At 35.7% G+C, this 22081-nt stretch overlaps 1 protein-coding gene across 2 annotated transcripts in view; it reads left to right on the top strand.

Annotated features, from left to right (window-relative positions):
• Positions 1-21405, top strand: part of SEC23A (SEC23 homolog A, COPII coat complex component) — a 69558-nt gene extending 48153 nt beyond the window's left edge. For both annotated transcript variants that reach the window (XM_059915680.1, XM_059915679.1), the window contains 6 exons: positions 1855-1932; positions 4175-4336; positions 7091-7177; positions 8783-8938; positions 11007-11072; positions 19978-21405. In XM_059915680.1, coding sequence (XP_059771663.1) covers positions 1855-1932; positions 4175-4336; positions 7091-7177; positions 8783-8938; positions 11007-11072; positions 19978-20067 — 639 coding nt within the window. In that variant the 3' untranslated portion in view covers positions 20068-21405. The remainder of the gene's footprint in view (positions 1-1854; positions 1933-4174; positions 4337-7090; positions 7178-8782; positions 8939-11006; positions 11073-19977) is intronic.
• The last annotated feature ends 676 nt before the right edge of the window (positions 21406-22081 follow it).

Below are 22081 nucleotides of genomic sequence, written 5' to 3'. Positions count from 1 at the left end.
GTTAATATGTATTTAACCTCTGTATGCAGAAGGATTTTAACGTGAAAGGTAAAATCAGGAGCCATTAAATAAAAATATTAAAAGATTTTATTGCATTAAAATGAGACAAAAGTCTGTGTGGTAAAAATACTGTTAGCAGAATTTCATGCCAACATTTGTTATATGTATGACAGAATGTGAAAACTTTCATGTACAAGAGCTGTTACAAATCAGTAGTATTTGGGCAAAAGATGAGCAGAGGTGATGAGCAAGGAATTAGCAAAAGAAGGAATGCAAGTGACCAATAAACATATGAAAAAGTTACCAATCTTATTTATAATCAAATCAGATAATGTGTGACATACTGGCTTTTCCACAAAATCTTTTCAATGTGTTTGATATTCTAGATCTCAAGTGTATTTTATATTCTAGATCAGCACTGTCCAAGAGAACTTTCTACAGTGGTGGAAATGGTCTGTATTCGGCACTGTCCATTATGGAACTACTACCCACATGTGGCTCTTGAGCACTTGAAATATGGCTAGTGCAACTGAGGAGCTGGATTTTAATACAATTTTAATTAATTTAAATTGCATCATAGCTAGTGGCTTTCATACTGGACAGTGAAGATTATTATCCAAATCTATAAGTTTCGTCAGTGAAGTGTTATTAGGGGGCTTTGAAGACAGAAACATTCTTTTTCCCACATACCAAGATCTATTTTCTGAGCATTAGTGCTACAACTCTAGCTTTTCTATCCTTTGGATAACTGTGGTTTGGAAATGATTTTTCCTGGAAGCCAAAAAATATGATCAAACCAATTAGGCCTTTGTATGTGCTCTTTAAGGCACAGATAACTACATAAATTATTTAGTTGAACATTTTAGGCTGTAAAAGTCCTGTACTACTTGCAGCAGTGAACCTTTTGTTATTTTTTGCTTATTATTTTTGCCCTTGATCATATTCGAGTACCAATAAATGTTGCCAGGAAGTAGACCAGTTACATAAGTACTATAAAAACTTTTCAGGTCAGAGACTTTGCTCAAGAACGAGAGGAAGCTAACATTTATTGAGTGCTTAGTGTCAGTCATTGTGCTAAGCACTTTCTCATGTGGATTATCTCAGTTATTTAGATGCCTTTTGTCACATTATCATAGAGGGTTTACTTCTCTGTTGCTAGAGTATGTGTCTCCTTGATTTCCTTCCAATTTCTGCCTTTGCATTTCTTCTTTACCGGTTTACCTGTTGATCTTGATTTTCTTCAACAATTCTTTCTTTTTGGTCTTGTTTCTAGTGTACCCAATTTTATACCATCAATTTGCCTTTGGAGCCACTATGGTATTTTGATAGTGCATCTTTCTGTCAGTAGACTATTGTCTTTTTTAGGTAGAGTCTTAGGGGGTGCCTGTCGAGCTCTTTCAGCCATCATCCAAGAGCTCTTTATTTGCTATCAGAGACACTTAGTTTAAAAAAATTCAAACATTTTAAGATGAGTTGTTTTGCATTGGAGCAATGTATTATTTGCTTCCAAAATTCAAGTTTATGTCTTTGGTTGTAATCATTCTCTTGGTAAGTCTATAAGTAATATTCCTGTTTTATCCTATATCAAGTATCTGCCTCCTAAAGAGCAATAACTTTAAAAATAGAGTATGCAGCTGATGGGACATATTTGCTCTCTTTAATTTGTGTCCCAAGCAATTTTGTGTGTTATCATACAGAACAGATTTGGAAATTCTTTTTTTAAACAGAATTGTTTATGGTTGTTCACAGTTGCTGAATTAAAAGTGACAAACATTCAAAAAAATAGAGTATGCATAGACAAAGTTTTAGCTCTGTGCCAGGGAATGTATTACTAACATGTTTTATTTTATTTAGTGTCAGAAATTTGGAGAGTATCACAAAGATGATCCAAGTTCCTTCAGATTTTCAGAAACTTTCTCCCTTTATCCACAGGTAAGTAGATAAAAGGTCCGTGTTCTTAGTGTTGACAGTAGCATTGGGTTTCACTTTTCCTGTTGTCTTTTATTACTCATTTTATAGGGTCATTCATTTGGTTAGGTTTTAAGTTTTGAGATAGCTAAGAAATTAGTATTATGCTTGAATAGCTAGTGAAAAGTATGTAGTATTTTTATGATGGCCTTGCAGATAGCATTTATTTGTGTTGAGTAGAAATTTACACTGGAACCCTACTGTGGAGTAGAATTAGGTGTGAAGCAGATTAGCTTTCCATTTGATATAAGGGATCTAACTAATTACAGTAGTACCAAAAGGAAGTAATTTTACAAATCAGCTAGTCTTATAGTATGGTCTCATTGCCTGAGAACAACTTTATGGGGACATCCCAGATAAATAGAAAAGAAGCTAATTTGATTTATCTTACAGAACCTTTTCCACTTGGGTAGTGGAGTCTCTCTGTTGTTTTGATAGATGTTTTTAAAAGTCTAGGTTGTTTATATGACGAGTAATACAGATAATATTTATTCAACTGAGTATATATTATGTGCAAGGAATTTAGGAGAATAAAGATGGCTGACATGGATCCCACTTTCAAGGAGCTTTCATTCTGAAGGGTGAGATATGAAATATACCTAAACAACACAGAAAAGAAAGTGAGAAATACTATGAGAGATATATAACATTTAAAGGAAACTTTAAAGAATCCTTCCAAATGGATGATTTGATATATCTTTATAGAAGAGGTAGTGTTTTGTTTTAGCTCAGTCTGGAAGGATGATTAATATTGAGATGTGGAAATTCAAATTTTTGCTCACAAAAAATTTGTTTAAAGCTTCAACTTTATTAAGTTGAAGTATAAGAGCTATACTTATTTTTTGAAAATCTTTTAGTGATCTGTAACCTAGAAACTCCATGTTTATAGGGGGAGACTTTCCTAAATCTCTGGTTGAGGTTTTGGGGAGCTAGGAAAAGGCAGGGTCTGTTTGTCTTAAGGGAGGCAACCCTTTGTGTTTTGGGAATTCTCAGGCCTCATCTTCATAGAGAAACTAATAGGAAAGGGAATTGAGGGCATTAGTCTAAGTATTTGACTAAATTCTCCACACTTTCCTTACTTTCTCTTCCCTCCCTCTCCAAGCCTTCTCTTTGGGCTTTTGGATCTTCCAAGAGATCTGGGCATCCCATCTTTTCCTGTCATTGAAAGTAGAGAGCCAGAGGACCCAGAAGTGCTTTTTTCTTTGGGTTTTCAAAGGCTTATGATCTTCTAAAAGGTGACATAAACTAAATCTAAGGGAGGTCTTCATTTATAAAATATTTACCCCCAGATTTACCAATTATACATTTTTGTAAGTAAACAAGAATGATTGAAGTGGTAAGGGATGAGAGAGCCTCTCAGTGAATTATGGATCACTGAAAAAAAGGAACAGGAATAAGAATTTCAATGAGTGGCATGTGTTGGGAGAGAGCTATGGAATGAGTCCCAGGCAGGGCAGCATGTAGGCACTTGAGACCTGAGGGCTGAAGGAAATTGAGAGAAGTAACTAAAAGACAAATGGGAGTATTTTGGAGCTGATCCTATTGATTATATCAAAGACCCCTGGTGTCAAAGGACAGTGTAGCTGTCCTTCATTCAGGCCTAATTCACCCCCTTTTTGATCTCTTTCACATGAGGAGTAGGTAGAAGGGGAGAAAATGAAAGGAGAAAGAAATTATGAAACAAAGCCTAGAGAATGTTTCTTAAGGATAAAGGAGACCTTAAATATTAAGAAATAAGTGAGTATATATAAGTCCTTTTTTTTAAACCAGTGCAGTTTGGGGGATCTATCTGTTAATCTGTTTTTATGTTCTCTTAGAGTCTTTTGGTGGTGGTAATGAATAGAAATAAAAAAGCTCAGAGATGTGGACAGAGAGATGAAGAATAAAAACAAAGGTTGCTGCTAATGCGTCACCTAGCATCAGTCTCTAATAACTTAGATCTGATCAAGGGGTTTTTGTCCCTATTCTTGTCTTCCTTTTGAGTCACCTCTTTTGCTTTAATTTTTAAGTTGTTGTTGAATTATATTTTTAAGTAACTGATAAATATCATGAGTAAGATTCTTTCTGAGAAATACAATTTAGAATGTTCTTATTGTAAGGTGTTGTTTTATTGTGTTAATGGTTGTAATCAAATGCTTTTGTAGTACTAAACTTCTGTTGTAATATTAAAATCAGTAAAAGCTATCTCACATGTTTTATCTTGTAGTTTATGTTTCATTTAAGAAGATCTCCTTTCTTGCAAGTTTTTAACAATAGTCCTGACGAGAGTTCATATTATCGTCACCATTTTATGCGTCAAGATTTGACCCAGTCTCTAATCATGATTCAGCCTATTCTGTATGCATATTCTTTTAGTGGACCACCAGAGGTAAGAGGGGCCGAAAAAGAAATTGGTTTTGTTACTGTGATGTGTGCTATTAAAAAAATAAAACAACCAGGTTTTTCTTGAAATATAGTTATTAAATACAAGAATTTAATTCAAGTGTAGTTATCTTAAGTTATTCATATATTCACTTAAAAATATTTATGAGTGCTTACTATATGCTATATACAATGCTAGGCTGTATTAGGAAATCATTAAAAAATAAAACAACAATGAGGTAGAAGAGACTTTTTAAAGATCATTTTGTGTAGTCGTTTAGTTGATTAAATCCTATAGGGCTCATGATTATTCTTATGTCTTTAACAATGTCTAGAGGTAGTGATGATTCTAGAAACTGTATTCCAGAGTTTAGTGTCTGACAATTAGGGCATTCTGTCTAAACAGAACTTCTTGTTTTAATGCAGTCTCATTCTCCTATAGTCTTTTTGGAACATAAGATACACTTGATTATAAAGATATACTTAAAAAAGTGATAAAGTCATCCATTTTGCCATCTTAGCAAACTGTCACACTTATTTTAACCTATTATTAAATAAAGAGTTTTTCTGTTCTAAGGTTAAAATTATCTGTTTCACTACTTAAAAGTATGTAGTGACTATATTTGAAAATAATACTTTAGGAAGGATTATAAAGATAATATTTATAATATCTACTGATTAATGATCTCTAATGATCCCTTTATTCACTGTTTTGTAAAAAATAGTGGGTAAAATGTTGTATTTTTAAAAAAATTTATTTATTTAGTTTTTATTTATTTGTTTTTGGCTGCGTTGGGTCTTTGTTGCGGCGCTCGGGCTTTCTCTAGTTGCGGCGAGCGGGGGCTACTCTTCGTTGTGGTGTGCGGGCTTCTCATTGCGGTGGCTTCTCTTGTTGTGGAGCACGGGCTCTAGGCACCTGGGTTTCAGTAGTTGTGGCACGCAGACTTAGTAGTTGTGGCTCACGGGCTCTAGAGCACAGGCTCAGTAGTTGTGGTGCACAGGCTTAGTTGTTCCACGGCATGTGGGATCTCCCTGGACCAGGGCTCGAGCCTGTGTCCCCTGCATTGGCAGGTGGATTCTTAACCACGGCGCCACCAGGGAAGTCCCCTAAAATGTTGTATTTTGTTACTATAATTTTTTAAGTAATTTGTCATAGTTTCTACTTTTCTAGAAAATGCATTTTTAATATGTTGGTCTATATTTGGTCTTGTAGTCCTTTGAATCAGGAAAAAAGTTTTAGAAGTAACTTTTTTTCTTATTATCATAGTAATATATGTAAGTTGTAGACATCCAGAAAATGTAGAAAACTGTTTAGAAGAAAATTGGAATCCCACTGCCTACTCCTATCAAATTTCAAACTCTCTGTTTAATCCATGAATCCCATTAGCTTCATTTCTTAAGACTTTGCTTTTGAAGTTATCCTCTTTCTCTTCTGCATCATCACTTTCTCTCATCAGGATCATTCTCGTTAACATAGAAAGCTTAATAACGCTCATGTTAAACAAAAAGCCCCTGGACTTCACATTTTCTCTAATTGCCACCACATTTCTCTGGTCTCAGTCACAGCTAAATGCAGAAAGTTACTTGTCTATGTGTTCCCACGTCATATTCTCTTCTCAACCTATATTAGTCAAACTCTTGTCCCTAATTTTTATTTTTTTTATTTTTTTTATTCGGCCGCGCCGTGCATCTTGCGGGATCTCAGTTTCCTGACCAGGGATTGAACCCAGGCCACAGCAGTGAAAGTTCAGAATGCTAACCACTAGGCCACCAGGGAACTCCTCTTGTCCCAAAATTATACTGAAACAACTCTTATCAAGGTCACCAAAGCCTTCATCTTGCTGGAACTCTCAACAGTATTTACCTTGAGGATTCTCCTTGAAAACCTTTTGCTCTAGGCTTCTCTGACACCTACAACACCTACTGGTTTTCCTCCTTCTCACTGCCTGTTCCTTCTCAGTCTCTTCCTGCTGGTTTCTCCCTTTCTGACCTCTAAGTGTTGGCACGCTCTGGGCTCAATCCTGACTTCTCTAGTTTCCCTTTCTCTAAGTGGTGCAGTCTCACCATATAGCTTTAATTACCATCTTTATGCGTGTGATACCCAAGTTCAGGCCACTTCCTTCTATTTCTTTTTTTTTTTTTAATTTTTATTTATTTATTTATTTATTTATTTATTTATTTACTTATGGCTGTGTTGGGTCTTGGTTTCTGTGCGAGGGCTTTCTCTAGTTGTGGCGAGTGGGGGCCACTCTTCATCGCGGTGCGCGGGCCTCTCACTATCACGACCTCTCCTGTTGCAGAGCACAAGCTCCAGATGCACAAGCTCAGTAATTGTGGCTCACGGGCCCAGCTGCTCCGCGGCATGTGGTATCTTCCCAGACCAGGGCTCGAACCCGTGTCCCCTGCATTGGCAGGCAGATTCTCAACCACTGCGCCACCAGGGAAGCCCCCCTTTTTTTTCATATTCAGTACTATTTTTCCATCTCCAAATTTGTTCTGTCCCAAGCCTTTCCCTTCTCACTCAGTGGTGCCACCATCAGTTAGGACTCTTTCCTCTTGACTGGACTCTATTTTTCAACTGTTACTTCAGTTTAGAGATTCCTCAGAAAGTTAAATTGAAATATACTTAGAGAATTCATAATACCAAGAGGTTTTATGTAATAAGGTAATATATTAAAAAATTAAAATATCCTAGAAAGAGCAATTTTGTGTTTTTAATTATTTTTTCCTGCCTCCTCTTTCATTGTTTTCTTCATGTCAGCCGGTTCTTCTTGATAGCAGCAGCATTCTTGCAGATCGTATTCTCCTCATGGACACATTTTTCCAGATTTTGATTTATCATGGTGAGGTAAGAGTCCATAGCATTTAAAGCTAAGCATGTAGTTTCAGTAAAGTCTTTTTATTCATAGAAGCTTTCCCTCCCTTACTATGTGACTAGTGTTTCCTCTATGATAAGCTTTATTTCCACTTTTATAAGATATGTGTAAAATGTGATTCTCCTTCTACAAGTTTTTAGACTTAATTTGCAATTGACCCATCTGTGGTTATTTTGTCTGTTTGTCCACACATAATTGGAGAAATAGATTTTATACAAAGCATAGTTGTGAAAGTAAGAGTGTTAGCATATCATACTTTTGGGTTTTACCTGAAGACATTGAGAGGAGAAAAGTCAGCCTTTGTCAGTAGGCAGGCTTTCCTTTTCATTATTTCATGTAACCATTTAAAAAGTATTCCACATGAAGTATTTAAAAAAATATTTCACTTGATCTTAAAGACTCATTTAAAGCACAAATTAATTAAAATTTATAACTTCACTTAATTGGAATGGTAAATGATTGAAAAGAGCAGAATATTTGAGTAGCAGTTAAACTTTAATCTAGGTATTTAGCATAACTCTGTTCATTCCTGCATTTATTCATTCAGCCAGTATTTAAGTGCTTCCTCTGTATAAGAAAGCACTGAAATCTAGATTCTTTGAGAGATACAGATCTCTTTTTTTCACAAACCTACACTCAAGCTTATAATCTAGTATTCTAGTAACTCCAGCAGATATATTTTTCCAGTGTTTTAATTGTAAATGATTTTAGATTTGCACTGTAATGGTGAAGACCTTATTCAAAATACTACTTTAAGTGATATTATCCAGGACTTTTAAAGACCTATTGATTATTATTTTTAATTGATACCAGTTACTAGTGCTGTTTACCTTTTAAGAATAATGCCTATGATATGACAGAGCTAGGTGTTTTGCTTATATCTTTTGTCTTTTCATACTTTTGTTTCTTCAAATAGCTCATTAATATGCTTAAATGAGAAATCAGAAATGCAGATGACTGTTCCTCTGTTAAATACGGAGATATAAAGCAATATAGAGTATACATTGATTGATTCAGTTAACTTAGAAATCAAGCCAGGTTTAAATTTGTGGATGATTTAATTACATGGTTTTTGGAGTCGTTTTCCTTAATAAAAGAACTGATTCAGATGCTCTTTTGCAGGTATATTATTTTTATAATATTATTGCTATTATTATTAAAGTTTCTATGCTTATGTATCTTGGGAGAATGTAACTTCATTGGTACAGACTTCATAATAGTAGGTCATTAACTTTGAAGTCTCTGGGAAATCTTCTGTAGTGAAAATCCCCCTTATTTATCATAAACTTAGGTAGATAGCTTTTAGCTAACATTAATATGATAAGTATAGTGTTTTACAATTTTTCTGGCTGAATTATTATTTCTTTTTACTTTTAAAGGAAAAGAAATATGCTAATTTTGCATCTGTTTACTCAAGAATACTGAAATTAGTATTTGTAACTTAAAAAAATAAATAGGATAATGTTCTATAATTTTCTTATTTTCTGAAGATTGCTTCATTTGAAAAAAAATCTTCTCTTAAAGTTTTTGGTTAGGCAAGAAAAAAAGTCATAAGTTTTTAACTGTTGTAAAATTAGACCATAGCTCAGTGGCGTAAGTCGGGATACCAGGACATGCCAGAATATGAAAATTTCCGCCACCTTCTGCAAGCCCCAGTGGATGATGCACAGGAGATCCTTCACTCCAGATTTCCAATGCCAAGATACATTGACACTGAACATGGGGGCAGTCAGGTAAGTACTGTTAATTTGTTTGTGTGTTTGTTTGTTGCTGGTTTTACGAGTTGATCCTGCTTGCCTTCTGACGTTAATTTGAATAGACTGCTTCACCAGGCACATGAAAAAGGAAGGAGATGGGCAGATGGTTTCCAGGGGAAGGTATGCTTGCTTTTTGCTTTAGCTTTGAGAGCAGAGCAGTAAGATTATTGACTAGCTGTCTAAAGCTGGTGGTTTATCCCATCTTCTTCCTCCAGCCCAGCTCTAGTAAAGAGCCAGGATGGCATTATGGTGGTATGCAAGCTTTAGTTGAGCAAGAAGATACGAACAACTTGGGAAATAATTTAGTGTACTTTTCTTAAATCTGTTTACTTACTGGTAAAGTCTATGAATATGAAGTTTGTGGTAACATAATGTTTTTCTGTTTTCCTCATTCTATCATTTCAATTTTCTAGGAAATATAATAGGAAAGCATTATGGCATTGTAAAAAGGTGTGTAATTTTTAGAATTATGAGGATTAAATAAGGTACATGTACATATACACATAGCCCTTTTGGGCCTTACAGAAGACTCAGTTAGGACCCCTTAACATACACTCTTAAAACACTTTTACTGCTCCCTTGTAATTCTTATTAGAGTTATATAAATTAATTATAGATTATTATAAGTTTGTTTCACTTGTTCCTTAAAAGCACAGATGTTTCTTTGTTTATTAATGTATCCCTAGTGCCTAGCACAGTATTACATAGTAGGTAATAAATATCAGTAACTATTATTCAGAAATGATAGCAATTATTATTAGGGTTTTACTATAATAGAAGCTACCCTGTACTGAGAATTTGCAAAGCTGATAGTTAGCACTTTACATACCTTCTCTCATTTGATTCTCATAGCAGTGCTATTGTTATCTCCATTTTACGGATAATAAAACTGAGACTTAGGATACTTGTGGCCAAGGAAACATAGTAAATGGAGGAACTGGGATTTGAATCCAGATGTTCTGACTCTTGAGCCAGTGCTCTTGTGTTTCTACTTTTAGAATAGAAAAAGATTTTATATGGTACTAAATTTCAAAAGATAGGACTGTCCTTGTTCTTCCAACATGTAATAATAATTTATGACTGGTTCTCTCATTGATGTTTCACCACATGTAGTGCTATCTTCCTCTTTTATTCTGGTTATTATTTAATGATGATAAGGCATAGTGGATAGATGGGTAAAATGTTGGGTAAGTGCTCTCATGGAATAGCCTACAGTTTAAAAAAGTTTGAGCGTCATTGTTTAAAGTAAAAGAACATGTATAGGTTTTCATGGTTTTTATTTTTTTTTATTTTTTAATTTATTTTATTTATTTATTTATTTGGCTGCCGTTGGGTCTTTGTTGCTGTGCGCGGGCTTTCTCTAGTTGCGGCGAGCAGGGGCTACTCTTTGTTGCGGTGCTCAGGCTTCTCATTGCGGTGGCTTCTTTTGTTGTGGAGCACAGGCTCTAGACGCGTGGGCTTCATTAGTTGCAGCATGCAGGCTCAGTAGTTGTGGCTCACGGCCTCTAGAGCGCAGGCTCAGTAGTTGTGGCGCACGGGCTTAGTTGCTCCGTGGCATGTGGGATCTTCCCAGACCAGGGCTCGAACCCCTGTCCCCTGCATTGGCAGGCGGATTCTTAACCACTGCGCCACCAGGGAAGCCCGATTTCATGGTTTTTATTTTTATCATTTTTGGGGACTTCCAACCTCTGATGACGTTTCAGACCAGGTATTTGGTAAATGTCACAGTAACCTTGTCATAATTGTTGCAGACATAATCTTTATATGCTGAGTTTTGGACTCAACAATTTGTATTTGTTACTATGAATGTTATAATGTATGTATGATTTGGCAAGAAGAGGTTACATTTATTATTTATGTGTAACATATAGTGGCCTATATATTTCAAAATTTAGTTCATTTTTTTAAAGTTGCATTTTAATAAAGTTAATTTGACCCAAACATATTAAATACAGTTGAGTTTAGATAGTATAATACATTTGTTTAGCCTATATTGACCAAATCTATTTTTGATGGATAATGTTATTTCTTCTTTGCTTTTAAGGCGCGTTTCCTGCTTTCGAAAGTCAACCCTTCACAGACTCATAATAATATGTATGCCTGGGGACAGGTAAGTGTAAATAGCAGATGTTGGAAATTATTTCTTTGTGTTATTATAGTTTGTTATTTTAGTGAAAGCTACATTTTTCCCTACGTATTTGGTAATTTCTGTTGGAAAAGTAATAAAAAAATAAGAGTTGAAAATAGAATTAGCATTTGGTGGCACCACAGAAAATAAAAAAGTGATTATATCAAATAGATAGAACCCCTTCATATTTCAAGCTTAACATTTTACCCTTGAGACAAAAAGCAATAAAGTGTATAATATGAGATAGGAGGTGGTGATTCAAGCTTAATGCTAGGCTATGAACCATAAAGGGCCACAGTAAGCTGGGAGTGGTCAGGGATTGTGGTTGAGCAGGAGAGGCTGGAAGCCTGGAAATCATTATTAATATATTTTAATTTGGTGGAAGTCCTACCTCTTGATACAATATATCAACATTTATCAAGTGTTCCAATCTTCATGACTCTATATTGGCACTTTAAGATCCACAGTGATCATCCCTGCCTTTGAAGAGCTTGTAGTCTAGTATTAGAAATAAAATACATACCTAAGTAGTTAAAGTACAAGGCAGAGTGGGCTATGTGCTTTTAGGAAGATTTAAAGTATTACAGGGGGATAGATGAGGAGGAGTGAAAGAGGTCACATGGTGGCAGCAGGAGAGGGTGTCAGAATAGAGCTCAGAAAATGAGACATTTCCTTTTAGAGTGGTTATTAATCCAGTAAGTAGAAATTGTATGAGGAAGGGAATTCTAGGTAGAAGACAGTATGGAGTAAGGTAAAGGGTACACGTAGGGATGCATAGTAGAACAATAAATTGGCAATATATTGTGCAGCCAAATTGTGGAGGCTCTTGAAGGCCAGGCTGAGGACTGAGGAGTTGAGTCTTTATTTGGTAAGTAATGGAATGTTATTGAAGGTTTTTGGACAGAGGGGCAAATTTGAGTCTTAGACAATACAGTCGAATCTTAAGATTAATTGGGAGCAGTGTGTAGGTTGAAACTATCTGTCGAAGTAATCCAAGTGAGAGGGAAAGAAGACGAGATGGTGAAAAAGAGTAGATTTCAGCGATATTTCAAAAGTAGACTCAGTGAGATTTGATTAGAAGTTGCAGGAAAGTAAAACTTACTCCAGGGCAAGACAGCTGTATGCAAAATGTGAATTCTGACTGAATTCTGGATTAGAGAGAGCGAACAGCTTATAAAGAACATAATTGGGATGATTTGTGATATTTGGATGTGGACTATATGTCAGATACTAGTATAATATTATTAAATTTCTTGAGTGTGATAATGGTGTTGTGGTTATGTAGGAGAGTGTCCTCGATCTTGAGAGATATATCCTGAAGTGTTTGGGGGTAAAATATCATGATGTCTTCAACTTGCAGAAATTATTTAACAAGAAAAAGAAAAGGAAAAATATATAGAAACATAAAGAAAATGTGGCAAATATTAATCGATGATTTTGTTTAGAGTATGTGGGTGTTTTTTCATTGTACTTTTCTCTAGGTTTGAATTTCTGAAAAATAAATAGTTGAGGGAGAACAAGATAATATGGGTTTTTTTTTTTTTTTAATGGCTAACATTTTTTTTTTTTTTTTTAGTACATTTATTTTTATTTATTTATTTATTTTTGGCTGTGTTGGGTCTTCGCTTCCGCGCGAGGGCTTTCCCCAGTTGCGGCAAGCGGGGGCCACTCTTCATCGCGGTGCGCGGGCCTCTCACCGTCGCGGCCTCTCCCGTTGCGGAGCACAGGCTCCAGACGCGCGCAGGCTCAGTAATTGCGGCTCACGGGTCCAGCCGCTCCGCGGCACGTGGGATCCTCCCAGACCAGGGCTCAAACCCGTGCCCCCTGCATTGGCAGGCAGACTCCCAACCACTGCGCCACCAGGGAAGCCCAATATGGGGTTTTGAGCCTGGGTAACTGAGGAGAATATGTGCCAGTAAGTGGGAGGGTGGAAAGAAAATGTTTGATTTTATTTATTTTTTATTTTTTATTTTATTTTATTTTTTTTGCCGCATTGTTTGTGGGATCTTAGTTCCCTGACCAGGGATTGAATCCTGTCCCTCGGCAGTGAGAGTGCAGAGTCCTAACCACTGGACCACCAGGGAATTCCTGAAAATGTTTGGGTTTAGACTTTGAGTTTGAGATACCATCTAGATGCCCAAATTGAGCAGATTGTTGAAATTTTGGGTTTGGTTATCAGGGCAAGGATTCATAGACAAGTGATACTTAAAGTCATCACAGTGGATTCTTGTCCAAGGAGAGAATAGAGAGGCAAAGCAAGGATAAGATAAAACCTTGAGGAAGTACAAGTGGTAGGAATATTTTATAAATAATCAGAGAAGTGGAAGGAAAATGAGAAGAATACCATATCCAAAATGATGAGGGAGGACGTTATAGAAGGAAGAAGAAGGGAGTAGCAAATATTGAGGTGCTGCAGACACTTGATTTGATGACTAGGAGGTTATTTTTGACCCTTGGTAAGCAGTTTTAATATAGTGGTTGAGTAGCAGATAGATTGTAAGGAATTAGTAGGTGGTAAAGAAGTGGAGGTCATAAGTGTAAATGATTCTTTGTGTGTGTGTGTGTAAATTATTCTTTTGCAAATTTAGCCTGAGTGAAGAGTAGGATGATTGTTATTAGAGTAAGGGCACAGAATTTGTGGACCAAGTGTAAGGAGCTAATGTAGGGGAAACACAAAAGAACAGTGCATAGATGTTTAAGATCCTCAAAAGGAGACAGTGTGATCACACGCACTGTATGGTGGTTAAGCATTGGTAAGGAGGCAGGACATTTCTTTCTGCAAAAGCAAAGGGTGAGAAGAAGGGTGAAGACAGAGAAAGATTTTGAGGTGGAGAGAAAACTCACATTGGATAAGCCTGTTTCTTTTCAGTAAAAGATTATTTTCTAAGAGAGAGAAATGCTGGGGTTAAGGACTAGAAAATAGAAAAGATTAAAAACAGCTATAGGGAATATAAGAAAGCAAGAGAAGATGAATAAAAGACTTTTACAGCATGGTGAGGGTCCCTTTTATTTACTAACAGTTTCTTGAGCATGCTTCTGTAATGTTCTCTAGCCATGCTTTGTAATTCAGACATTGCATTGGGGCTAATTTAGGACTGGCGATAAGAAAGATGGACACAGCAAAGGGAGTAGAATAATTGAGAGCGATGTTAGATAACTGACTATGGGGTCCAGGCTGGTTAGAAGAGAAACGAAGCAGTAATTGGGATTAAGGCCCTTTTCCTTTGAATATAGAGGTGCCTCAAATGTTTGCCTTGAATTCTGTATATTCACTGTTTCTCTGGGTGATTGTGTCCACTCCTATGGCTTCAGCTTTCATCTGAGGCTAACTTGTAAATCTCCATCTTTGGTTTGGCTTCACAGTGACCTCTAGACTGGAATTTCTATAACTGCCTGCTGCACAGCACTTGAGTTTCCTGTAGACATTTCATAAGCAGCATGCCCCAACTTGAACTCTTTCACACTATCTTGTACTGACTGACTTTCCTATTTTTATAGAGGGCCCCACTGTTCTCTCAATTCCCAAGGCTTGGAACTTTAGTCATTTACATCTTCTCCCTTCTGCCCCTAATTATTGACTTATTTTCCCTGTCCATTCCCTCCTTTCCTTGTCACTAATCGAAGTCAAGCCCTTGTTACTATTCACATAGACTGTTGGAATTACCTGCTCTTGGTGCTTCAGCCTTTTCCTCCATTTTGGCACTGGCCAGAGTGGTCTCCCTAAAGCAGTTCTAAGTCAAAGCACTGCCTAGACATCTTTAATAACCCCCTACTAAGTTACATATAAGTTCTGTATTGCTATTGAGGGTCCTTTATGGTATGCTCCAAATAGCTTTGTCCACTTTTAGCTACTCTTTAGTCTTTTTAGCCAAACTAGACTTCTTACTCCACTCTGAATACACTAAGCATGTGACTTGTCCCTATCACCACTTGTAACACATCATAGCCATCCCTCAAGGCTCAGTGCAAAGTTTACTGACTCCATGAAACCTTTTCTGTGATTGCATGACTGGATATTGTGTAATATCCCTGGTGCTTCATCCCCGCCCCCTTTTTTCATCTATTTCTGATGGCACTTATTTCTCCTGTTAGATTATAAATTACTTAAGGGTGATAACTGTGTCATTTTCATCTTTGACTTTCCACAGTACCTTAAACATAGCATATATTGACCATAGTAGATCTGGACAGGAGAACAGAGATTAGAGTATGGGAGGTCTGTGGAGACGCTTTAGGAGTTAAGAAGCTTTCGTGATATAGATAAATAAATTGAATTCACGGTCTAAAAGTTCTGAAAGGTGAGGAGTTTTTTATAGCAAAGAAAGAAACTTACTCTTGGAAGGCGTTCAAAGGGTACACATAGCACATGTGAGAAAAATTTGTGCCCATATAATACATATACGTATAGACTCTCAATATCACCCCTCACCCTCTTCCAGTTGCTGGGGGAACAAAAAGCCAAATATTACTGTGATGTGGAAGTTTGGAGTACAGGATGTACCATGAATCAGCCTTTCCATTATACTTAACTCTAGTTAACTGAGTATTGGTTTTGGTTCTGGATCCCACAACTTAAGAGGAACTTATTTAAGAAAAGAAAATTGCAAGAATATAGAAAAGTAGCACCAATAAATGGAGTTAATGGAAATGGTGAATAATCAATATGAAGGGGAGGTTAAAGGCTTGAAGGATACTTGAAAATAGTACTCGTCAGGGGTCACATATCACATGCCCCTAGGGACCAGGTGAACAAATGAGTGAAGCTGGCTGCATATAAGAAAACTTGACTCTCAGTGTCAAAAAGCAATACCTGGGGGCAGCGGGCTATGGCAGACTAGGGTTTGTGGGGAGGGTACACAAATCCTTTTCTAAAGGGGGTAGCTGTTCCTCCCCTCCAGATGATTGTTGCCATACACATAATTCAATTAACAAAATGTTGTGAGCTCACATTATGAAGACCAAATAAAACCTATCTCTTTGTGGCTGAATTTCTGCATTAAAAAAGCACGGTTTAGTTCATGGAAATAATGGCTTGTTCCTTGTTTTGGGAGGTTTAAATTACAACATGGAGTTGTAGATGGAAGACATATAAAGTAAAGAACTTGTTGAGCTGTTAAACATGGAGAGGCATCATTCTGGGGTGGTAATTGAAAACTCTGCAGGTTACTAAACTTCCTATGCCTTTTCTTCCTTGTCTGTTATAGAGTTTGATGACACATACTTGATATGCCCAGTAATACTCAGTAAATATTAGTTATTAGTTTTCCTTGTTATCACTGGTAAAAAAGTCTCTCTAAAGATATTTAAGATAGGAAAGAAAACCTATTTTAAACTGAAGTTTAATTATTACTGCCTGGAAGTAGGGGCATTAGAGACATAAACAAGAGCCCTAACACTTAAGCCAGACCCTGAAAGATGGAGATTATTTCATTGGGTGAATATGATGGAGAAGGAAATCCCAGGCAAAGGAACAAACGTATATTGTTTATCTGATTCACTCGTTTGCTTATCCATCCACCCATTCATCTATTCAGTACTCAATTTTGAAAGCCATCACCTTTGGAGAAACTTAAGTGTACTTACTTGTTATTAAATGAATTCTTTTTATTGATTTGATAAAAAGTCGTTTAAATATTTACAGTCATTAAGTTAAATTATGTCCTTATACCATATGGTGGTTTTAATTACATTGTTATCAGGTCTGTCTCTCCTTAGATTTTTTATAAAGTGTTTTCCTCAAAGAGGCGGTTGAAGACAGTTTGGGTTTCTTCTCATTATTGCATTTTAGAAAATATAATCATCTTTTCTAGGAATGCACTTTAAAAATTTTTGTAATTTTTTGGCCGCTCCACACCGCACATCACGTGGGGTCTTTCTTAGTTCCCCAAGCAGGGATCGAACCTGCTCCCCCTGCATTGGAAGTGCGAAGTCTTAACCACTGGACCGCCAGGGAAGGCCCCCAGAAATGCATTTGATTTAGCAAAATTTAGGAATTAGTTACAGTTACGCCTTTGGGGGAAGCTGACATTTGATCCTATCTTTTATGAATAGATTCTTACAAAAACAAAACAAAAAAATTTCTATAGGATTTTACTTAGACCATTTCTTTTTTTCAGATTGGTTCCAAACTATTTGAAAAATCTTTCATTTGTATTAAACTTGTTGATGTGTCTAAAAACAATGAAATTTTGGTCTGACATTTAAATCAGTGTTTCTCAGTCTTTATATTTTGTTAAATTTGAAAACATCCCTTTCCTGTAATGCTGTTTGAAATGTCAAAATTAAATAAATATGTTAATTAGAAGTAAGAAAGAAACCAAGAGCCCTAAGGTCTTTTTTGACCTATGATTTTTGTAAGGGAAATTATGTTAATATTTTTATAGATAATAATAGCTAATAAGCTGAATCTGTACTGTGTTTTAGTCATTATGCTAAGATTTTCATACACTTCTATTTGTTAAAATACTCCTGTGAGGTGAGTACTATTAATCCTATTTTTCAGAAGAGGAAATTGAGGCTTATATAGGTTAAGTAACTTACCTCAAATCACACAGCTAAACTGTGACAGGGTCTGGATTTGAACCTAGGTCATTCTAACCCCAGAATCTGAATTTTTAACCATTAAGTTAAATTGATGATTGAAATTTAGGGAGTTAACATGGTAGCCAAGCATTTCACTAAAAATTATGGAATTTAATACCTTAGTTTTCTTTTTGTCAGAAATCAAGTACCCAGTGTAAGTATTATCCACGGATGGCCTGAAGAGGGCACCACTGCAACACTGCTTCTGTGACAGGGTGCTGGAGGTCTCTGTTGCTATAGTGCTTCATATACTAAATGATATAAAGCTTGGAACTTTTTGCTTAATCCTGGATATATTTTAAAGAGAAAAAGAGTGCAGTTGTAAAACTGAGATCAATCAATTGCAAATTTTTGATAATATTGAGTTGAGCATTAGTATTAATCACTTCAAATAAGATCACAGTATATGAGTTAGAAAATCCATATATATTTTGTCTTGACCAGGAGAAATAGATCTGGGATTGGGTGAATTGAGGTGGAAAATGTGTAAAATGGAAAAAATTAAGGTATAATAATAATAATGTTGTATGCCTACTGTGTGTGTCAGGTATTGTTCTATTTGCTTTACAAAGTTTAACTCATTTAATCATTATAACAACCATGTGAAATAGGTTCTGTTATTATCTGTATTTTACAAATGAGGAAACTAAGATTCAGAGAGGTTAAGTAAGTGGCAGAGCCAGGATATGAGCTCGGCAGTCTGACTCCAAACTCTGAGCTCTTAATTCCAGTGCTTTTGTCTCCCTTCATTATCAAGTTTTTCAAGTTCATATAAATTCACATATGAAAACACATAATAAAATTGATTTTCCACTATTCAGGAGAGGTTATGGCATATCTGTGGCTATGCCAGCCTAGAACCACAAGAGCTATAAAGTCAGAGCTCATATTTGCCATAAACTTGCTGATATCCTCTGAAAATTACTTAGTTTTCCTGTTTTAGACATTTTATATATACTAATAAGAAGCTGGATATCAGGTGAAAACTTTAAAGATCCAGATACAAAATATTGTAGAAAAACTTTCTTGCTACAATAAAATTTCATTATTAGTGGATTGGATTACTAAGGTCATTCCATCAACACAGTTTTTATTAAAATAGAAGTTAGGAATTTTCCCTAACTCTTGTTAATTACTTAGAACCCACAGAAATCAATTAAAATTACTTGAATGAAAATATATAAGTATAGTTTATTTTAAAAATGATATAAATTCTCTTCCTTCCATCTGGCGGTTCTGCTAAAATGTGTAAGTGGAATTTTATTTTAGTAAACAGGCAGCAATAAGGGAGACTTATTTCTTAGTAGTGATAAAAACACCAATACATTCAAGGCAAATGAACACTTTACTACTTTAAAGATTAAGTTGGGTATGGAGCTATTGTAAGGCCAGTTGGTAAACTGCGGTACAAATCTGAGTCTGACCACATGGGGTTAGCGCAGACTCCAAAAGTTAAAGGACATGGTCCACAAGACTGCCCCTACTTCAGATGCCAGCCGAAAGTCGAATCCCAGGTTACCCACACTTCTGACCAACTGGCTACAAATCCGTTTGTGTGTGGGGTGGTGAGAAAGGGAGGGTGGTGGGGTGGGCAGTGGGTGGGTAGAGTGGGTAGGGGGGGTGGGTTCCCATAACCCCCCTCCCCAGGTTTGGTAATTCCTTAGAACAACTCACAGAACTCAGGAAAGCACTATATTTATGAATACAGTTTTAGTATAAAAGTTACAAGTTAGGTCCAGCTAAATGAAGAGACAGCAAGGTCTGGGAGGGTCCCAGATACAGAGCTTCTGTGCCCTTTTCCCATGGAATCAGTGTGCGTCACCCTCACAGCACATTGATGTATTCCTCAAACAGGAAGCTCCGCTGGGCTTTGGTATCCAGTGGTTTTATTGTTTTTGCTTTTGTTTCTCTTAGGCATGATTGATTGAATCTCTAGCCCCGAATCTCTTCCTCCTTGGAGGTCAGGCTCTCTTAAAGCCCAGGCATCTAATTACGTGGTTGATCTTTCTGGTGACTGGTCCCTATCCTGAGTCATCTCATCTCATAGCATAAACTCAGGTGTGATCTGAGGGGCTCATGAATAACAGATACTACTATCAGGAAATTCTAAGGATGTAGTTTCCCTCTCAGGAATCTGGGACAGGAATCTGGGACAAAGGCCAGCAGATTCTTTATTATACAACAGGAGCATAGACATTATTCTGCTTAAAATGATTTCCTTGTCTATTTTTTTACACATTTGCTTATACACTTTAAGGTATCATCCTATGTTTTAATCATAGAAAATATCTTTCTTTTCCTCTAGGAGTCTGGAGCACCTATTCTCACAGATGATGTTAGTTTACAAGTGTTTATGGATCACTTAAAGAAACTTGCTGTGTCAAGTGCTGCTTGATGTGCTAAACATATTAAGAACACTTAAGAAGATGAAATAATATTTCAGTTTCTTTTTTTCCCCTTTTTTCAGTTAATCTGTGGAAACCAACAGAGAGATCTCTCTAGACTCTTTTTGTATTAGTACGGTTTGAGACAACAAATGGAAAAATGTTCATGTTTGTAGATTAAGCTAGAATATAAGAGCAATAAGAACAAATTTGTTTTGCTTGCCACAGTATTATAACTGGTTTTAGAAATTTGAGGTCTTTATAACTTATGTTAAAAAGTAAAAATAGAGTCTGCCTTGTACTACAGAGATATAACTCATTTGTATGTTGCAGACAAATTCAAAGTGGCACTGAATGTTCTTGACCTTTTGAAAACTTGTTTCTTAATTTTAACCAAAAAGTAAACAAAATCATCAACAGTAATGATAAGTGTGAGAATTTTTGCCTATTCATTGAATATTTTTCTGTGATCTTCAGCACTTACGTATACACTATTTCTGTATTTACTCTGTTAAGGCAGCTTTATTTTTATGATTATTTGTTTAGGAATTATTTGACTTTATATATGGTAATTTTCATGAAGATAATTTAATGTTTTTGGTCATTTGAAAAAATAGTTTAGAGATGAAAGTTTTTTTGGGTAACAGTTCCACAGTTGACAACATATGTGAAATTCCCACAAAGTACTCAACTATGTGATTAAAAGTGATAATTTTTTTTATAAAGGGAGATAGAAAATAAACAGTTTGGCACAGTACATTTTAGAAAGGCTTTGCAGTAAAAGGACTTTTGTAACTTCTAAACCAAATTTGGTATTCACTGCATGGTTTTGTTGTTTCCCTTTGTTTATCTGAGGTAAATTTTACATTATATCCTTCAGTATTTTAAACTATTTTGGGAGTTTACACACTACTTTTGGTTTTTGCTTCCATTTTGTGAACTTTATTAAGTTGTAGTTCTTATTGAAACAGTATTATCTAATATTCTGTTGAATTTTATCATGTGGTGATGCTCAGTTCTATTTTGATTTATTCATTAGTATCATTCACTTTTACCTTTTAAAGTTTACTTGTAGCAAATGTTTACATTGCTAAAGCCAGATATGTTTGACAATGAAATTTACATCAAGAACTGCAAATAAAAGGTGGTGCTATGATATGGGCCCAGAAGGACAGTGTCATGATTGTACTTGCATGAACACTATCATTTGATGGTAAAATAGACAGAAACTTAAAAAAAATTTGTTTATATGTTATATTCAATTAGAGTAAATAAGTTGCTCTGTTCCATTTTATTTGAATTGAACTGTGCTAGGTTTAAATACCAATAAAATATACTTTTTCTCTGTTTTCCTGCTTATTTTGAAACCTAGTAAGCCTGAAAAGCCTAATGTAAAATTAAAGCATTTATAAAACCTGATATTAGTGGATTAAAAAGTTATTCATTTAAAAAAATAACAGCTTTATTGAGGTTTAATTCACATATTACACAATTCACCCATTTGAAGTGTAAAGCTCAATGGTTTTTAGAATATTCATGGAGTTGTGTAGCCATAACCACAATCAATTTTAGAGCATTTTCATCTCCCAAATAGTTATTTGTTTTTGCTATAAGGAACTGAGGAAAATCCCTGTGATGATGATACATGTTTAGTTTGCCTGGCCCCTTAACTTGTATCCTTTAAGAATGCATTGTTTTTTCTTCTCTTGAGTAATGAGCTGCTACTTACTCCTAAACTGTCTTCTACTTCTAAATCAGTTACAGCCAAAGGTACTAAAGTATCTCTGTATTTAAGGGATAAGGATGAACGAATATATCATCATACCCTTTTAGCTTACCATTTGAAAGAAGTCACCCTGGATAATTTTTGTGTATAATTTAGCTATTACTAAATTTCTAGCTATTTAAATACACTTGAAGGAAGAAATGTTTAACCCTTTTAATGAACTTAGAGTGGATAGCAAATATTTGCTAAATCACTAGCAGCACTGAGAAGCTTTGGTGTGTCCAGAACTATTAGGGAAT

The sequence above is a fragment of the Balaenoptera ricei genome, chromosome 2 (assembly GCF_028023285.1).
Source record: "Balaenoptera ricei isolate mBalRic1 chromosome 2, mBalRic1.hap2, whole genome shotgun sequence".
In the NCBI taxonomy this organism is placed as follows: Eukaryota; Metazoa; Chordata; class Mammalia; order Artiodactyla; family Balaenopteridae; genus Balaenoptera; species Balaenoptera ricei.
This window is presented reverse-complemented; position numbering and strand designations above follow the sequence as displayed.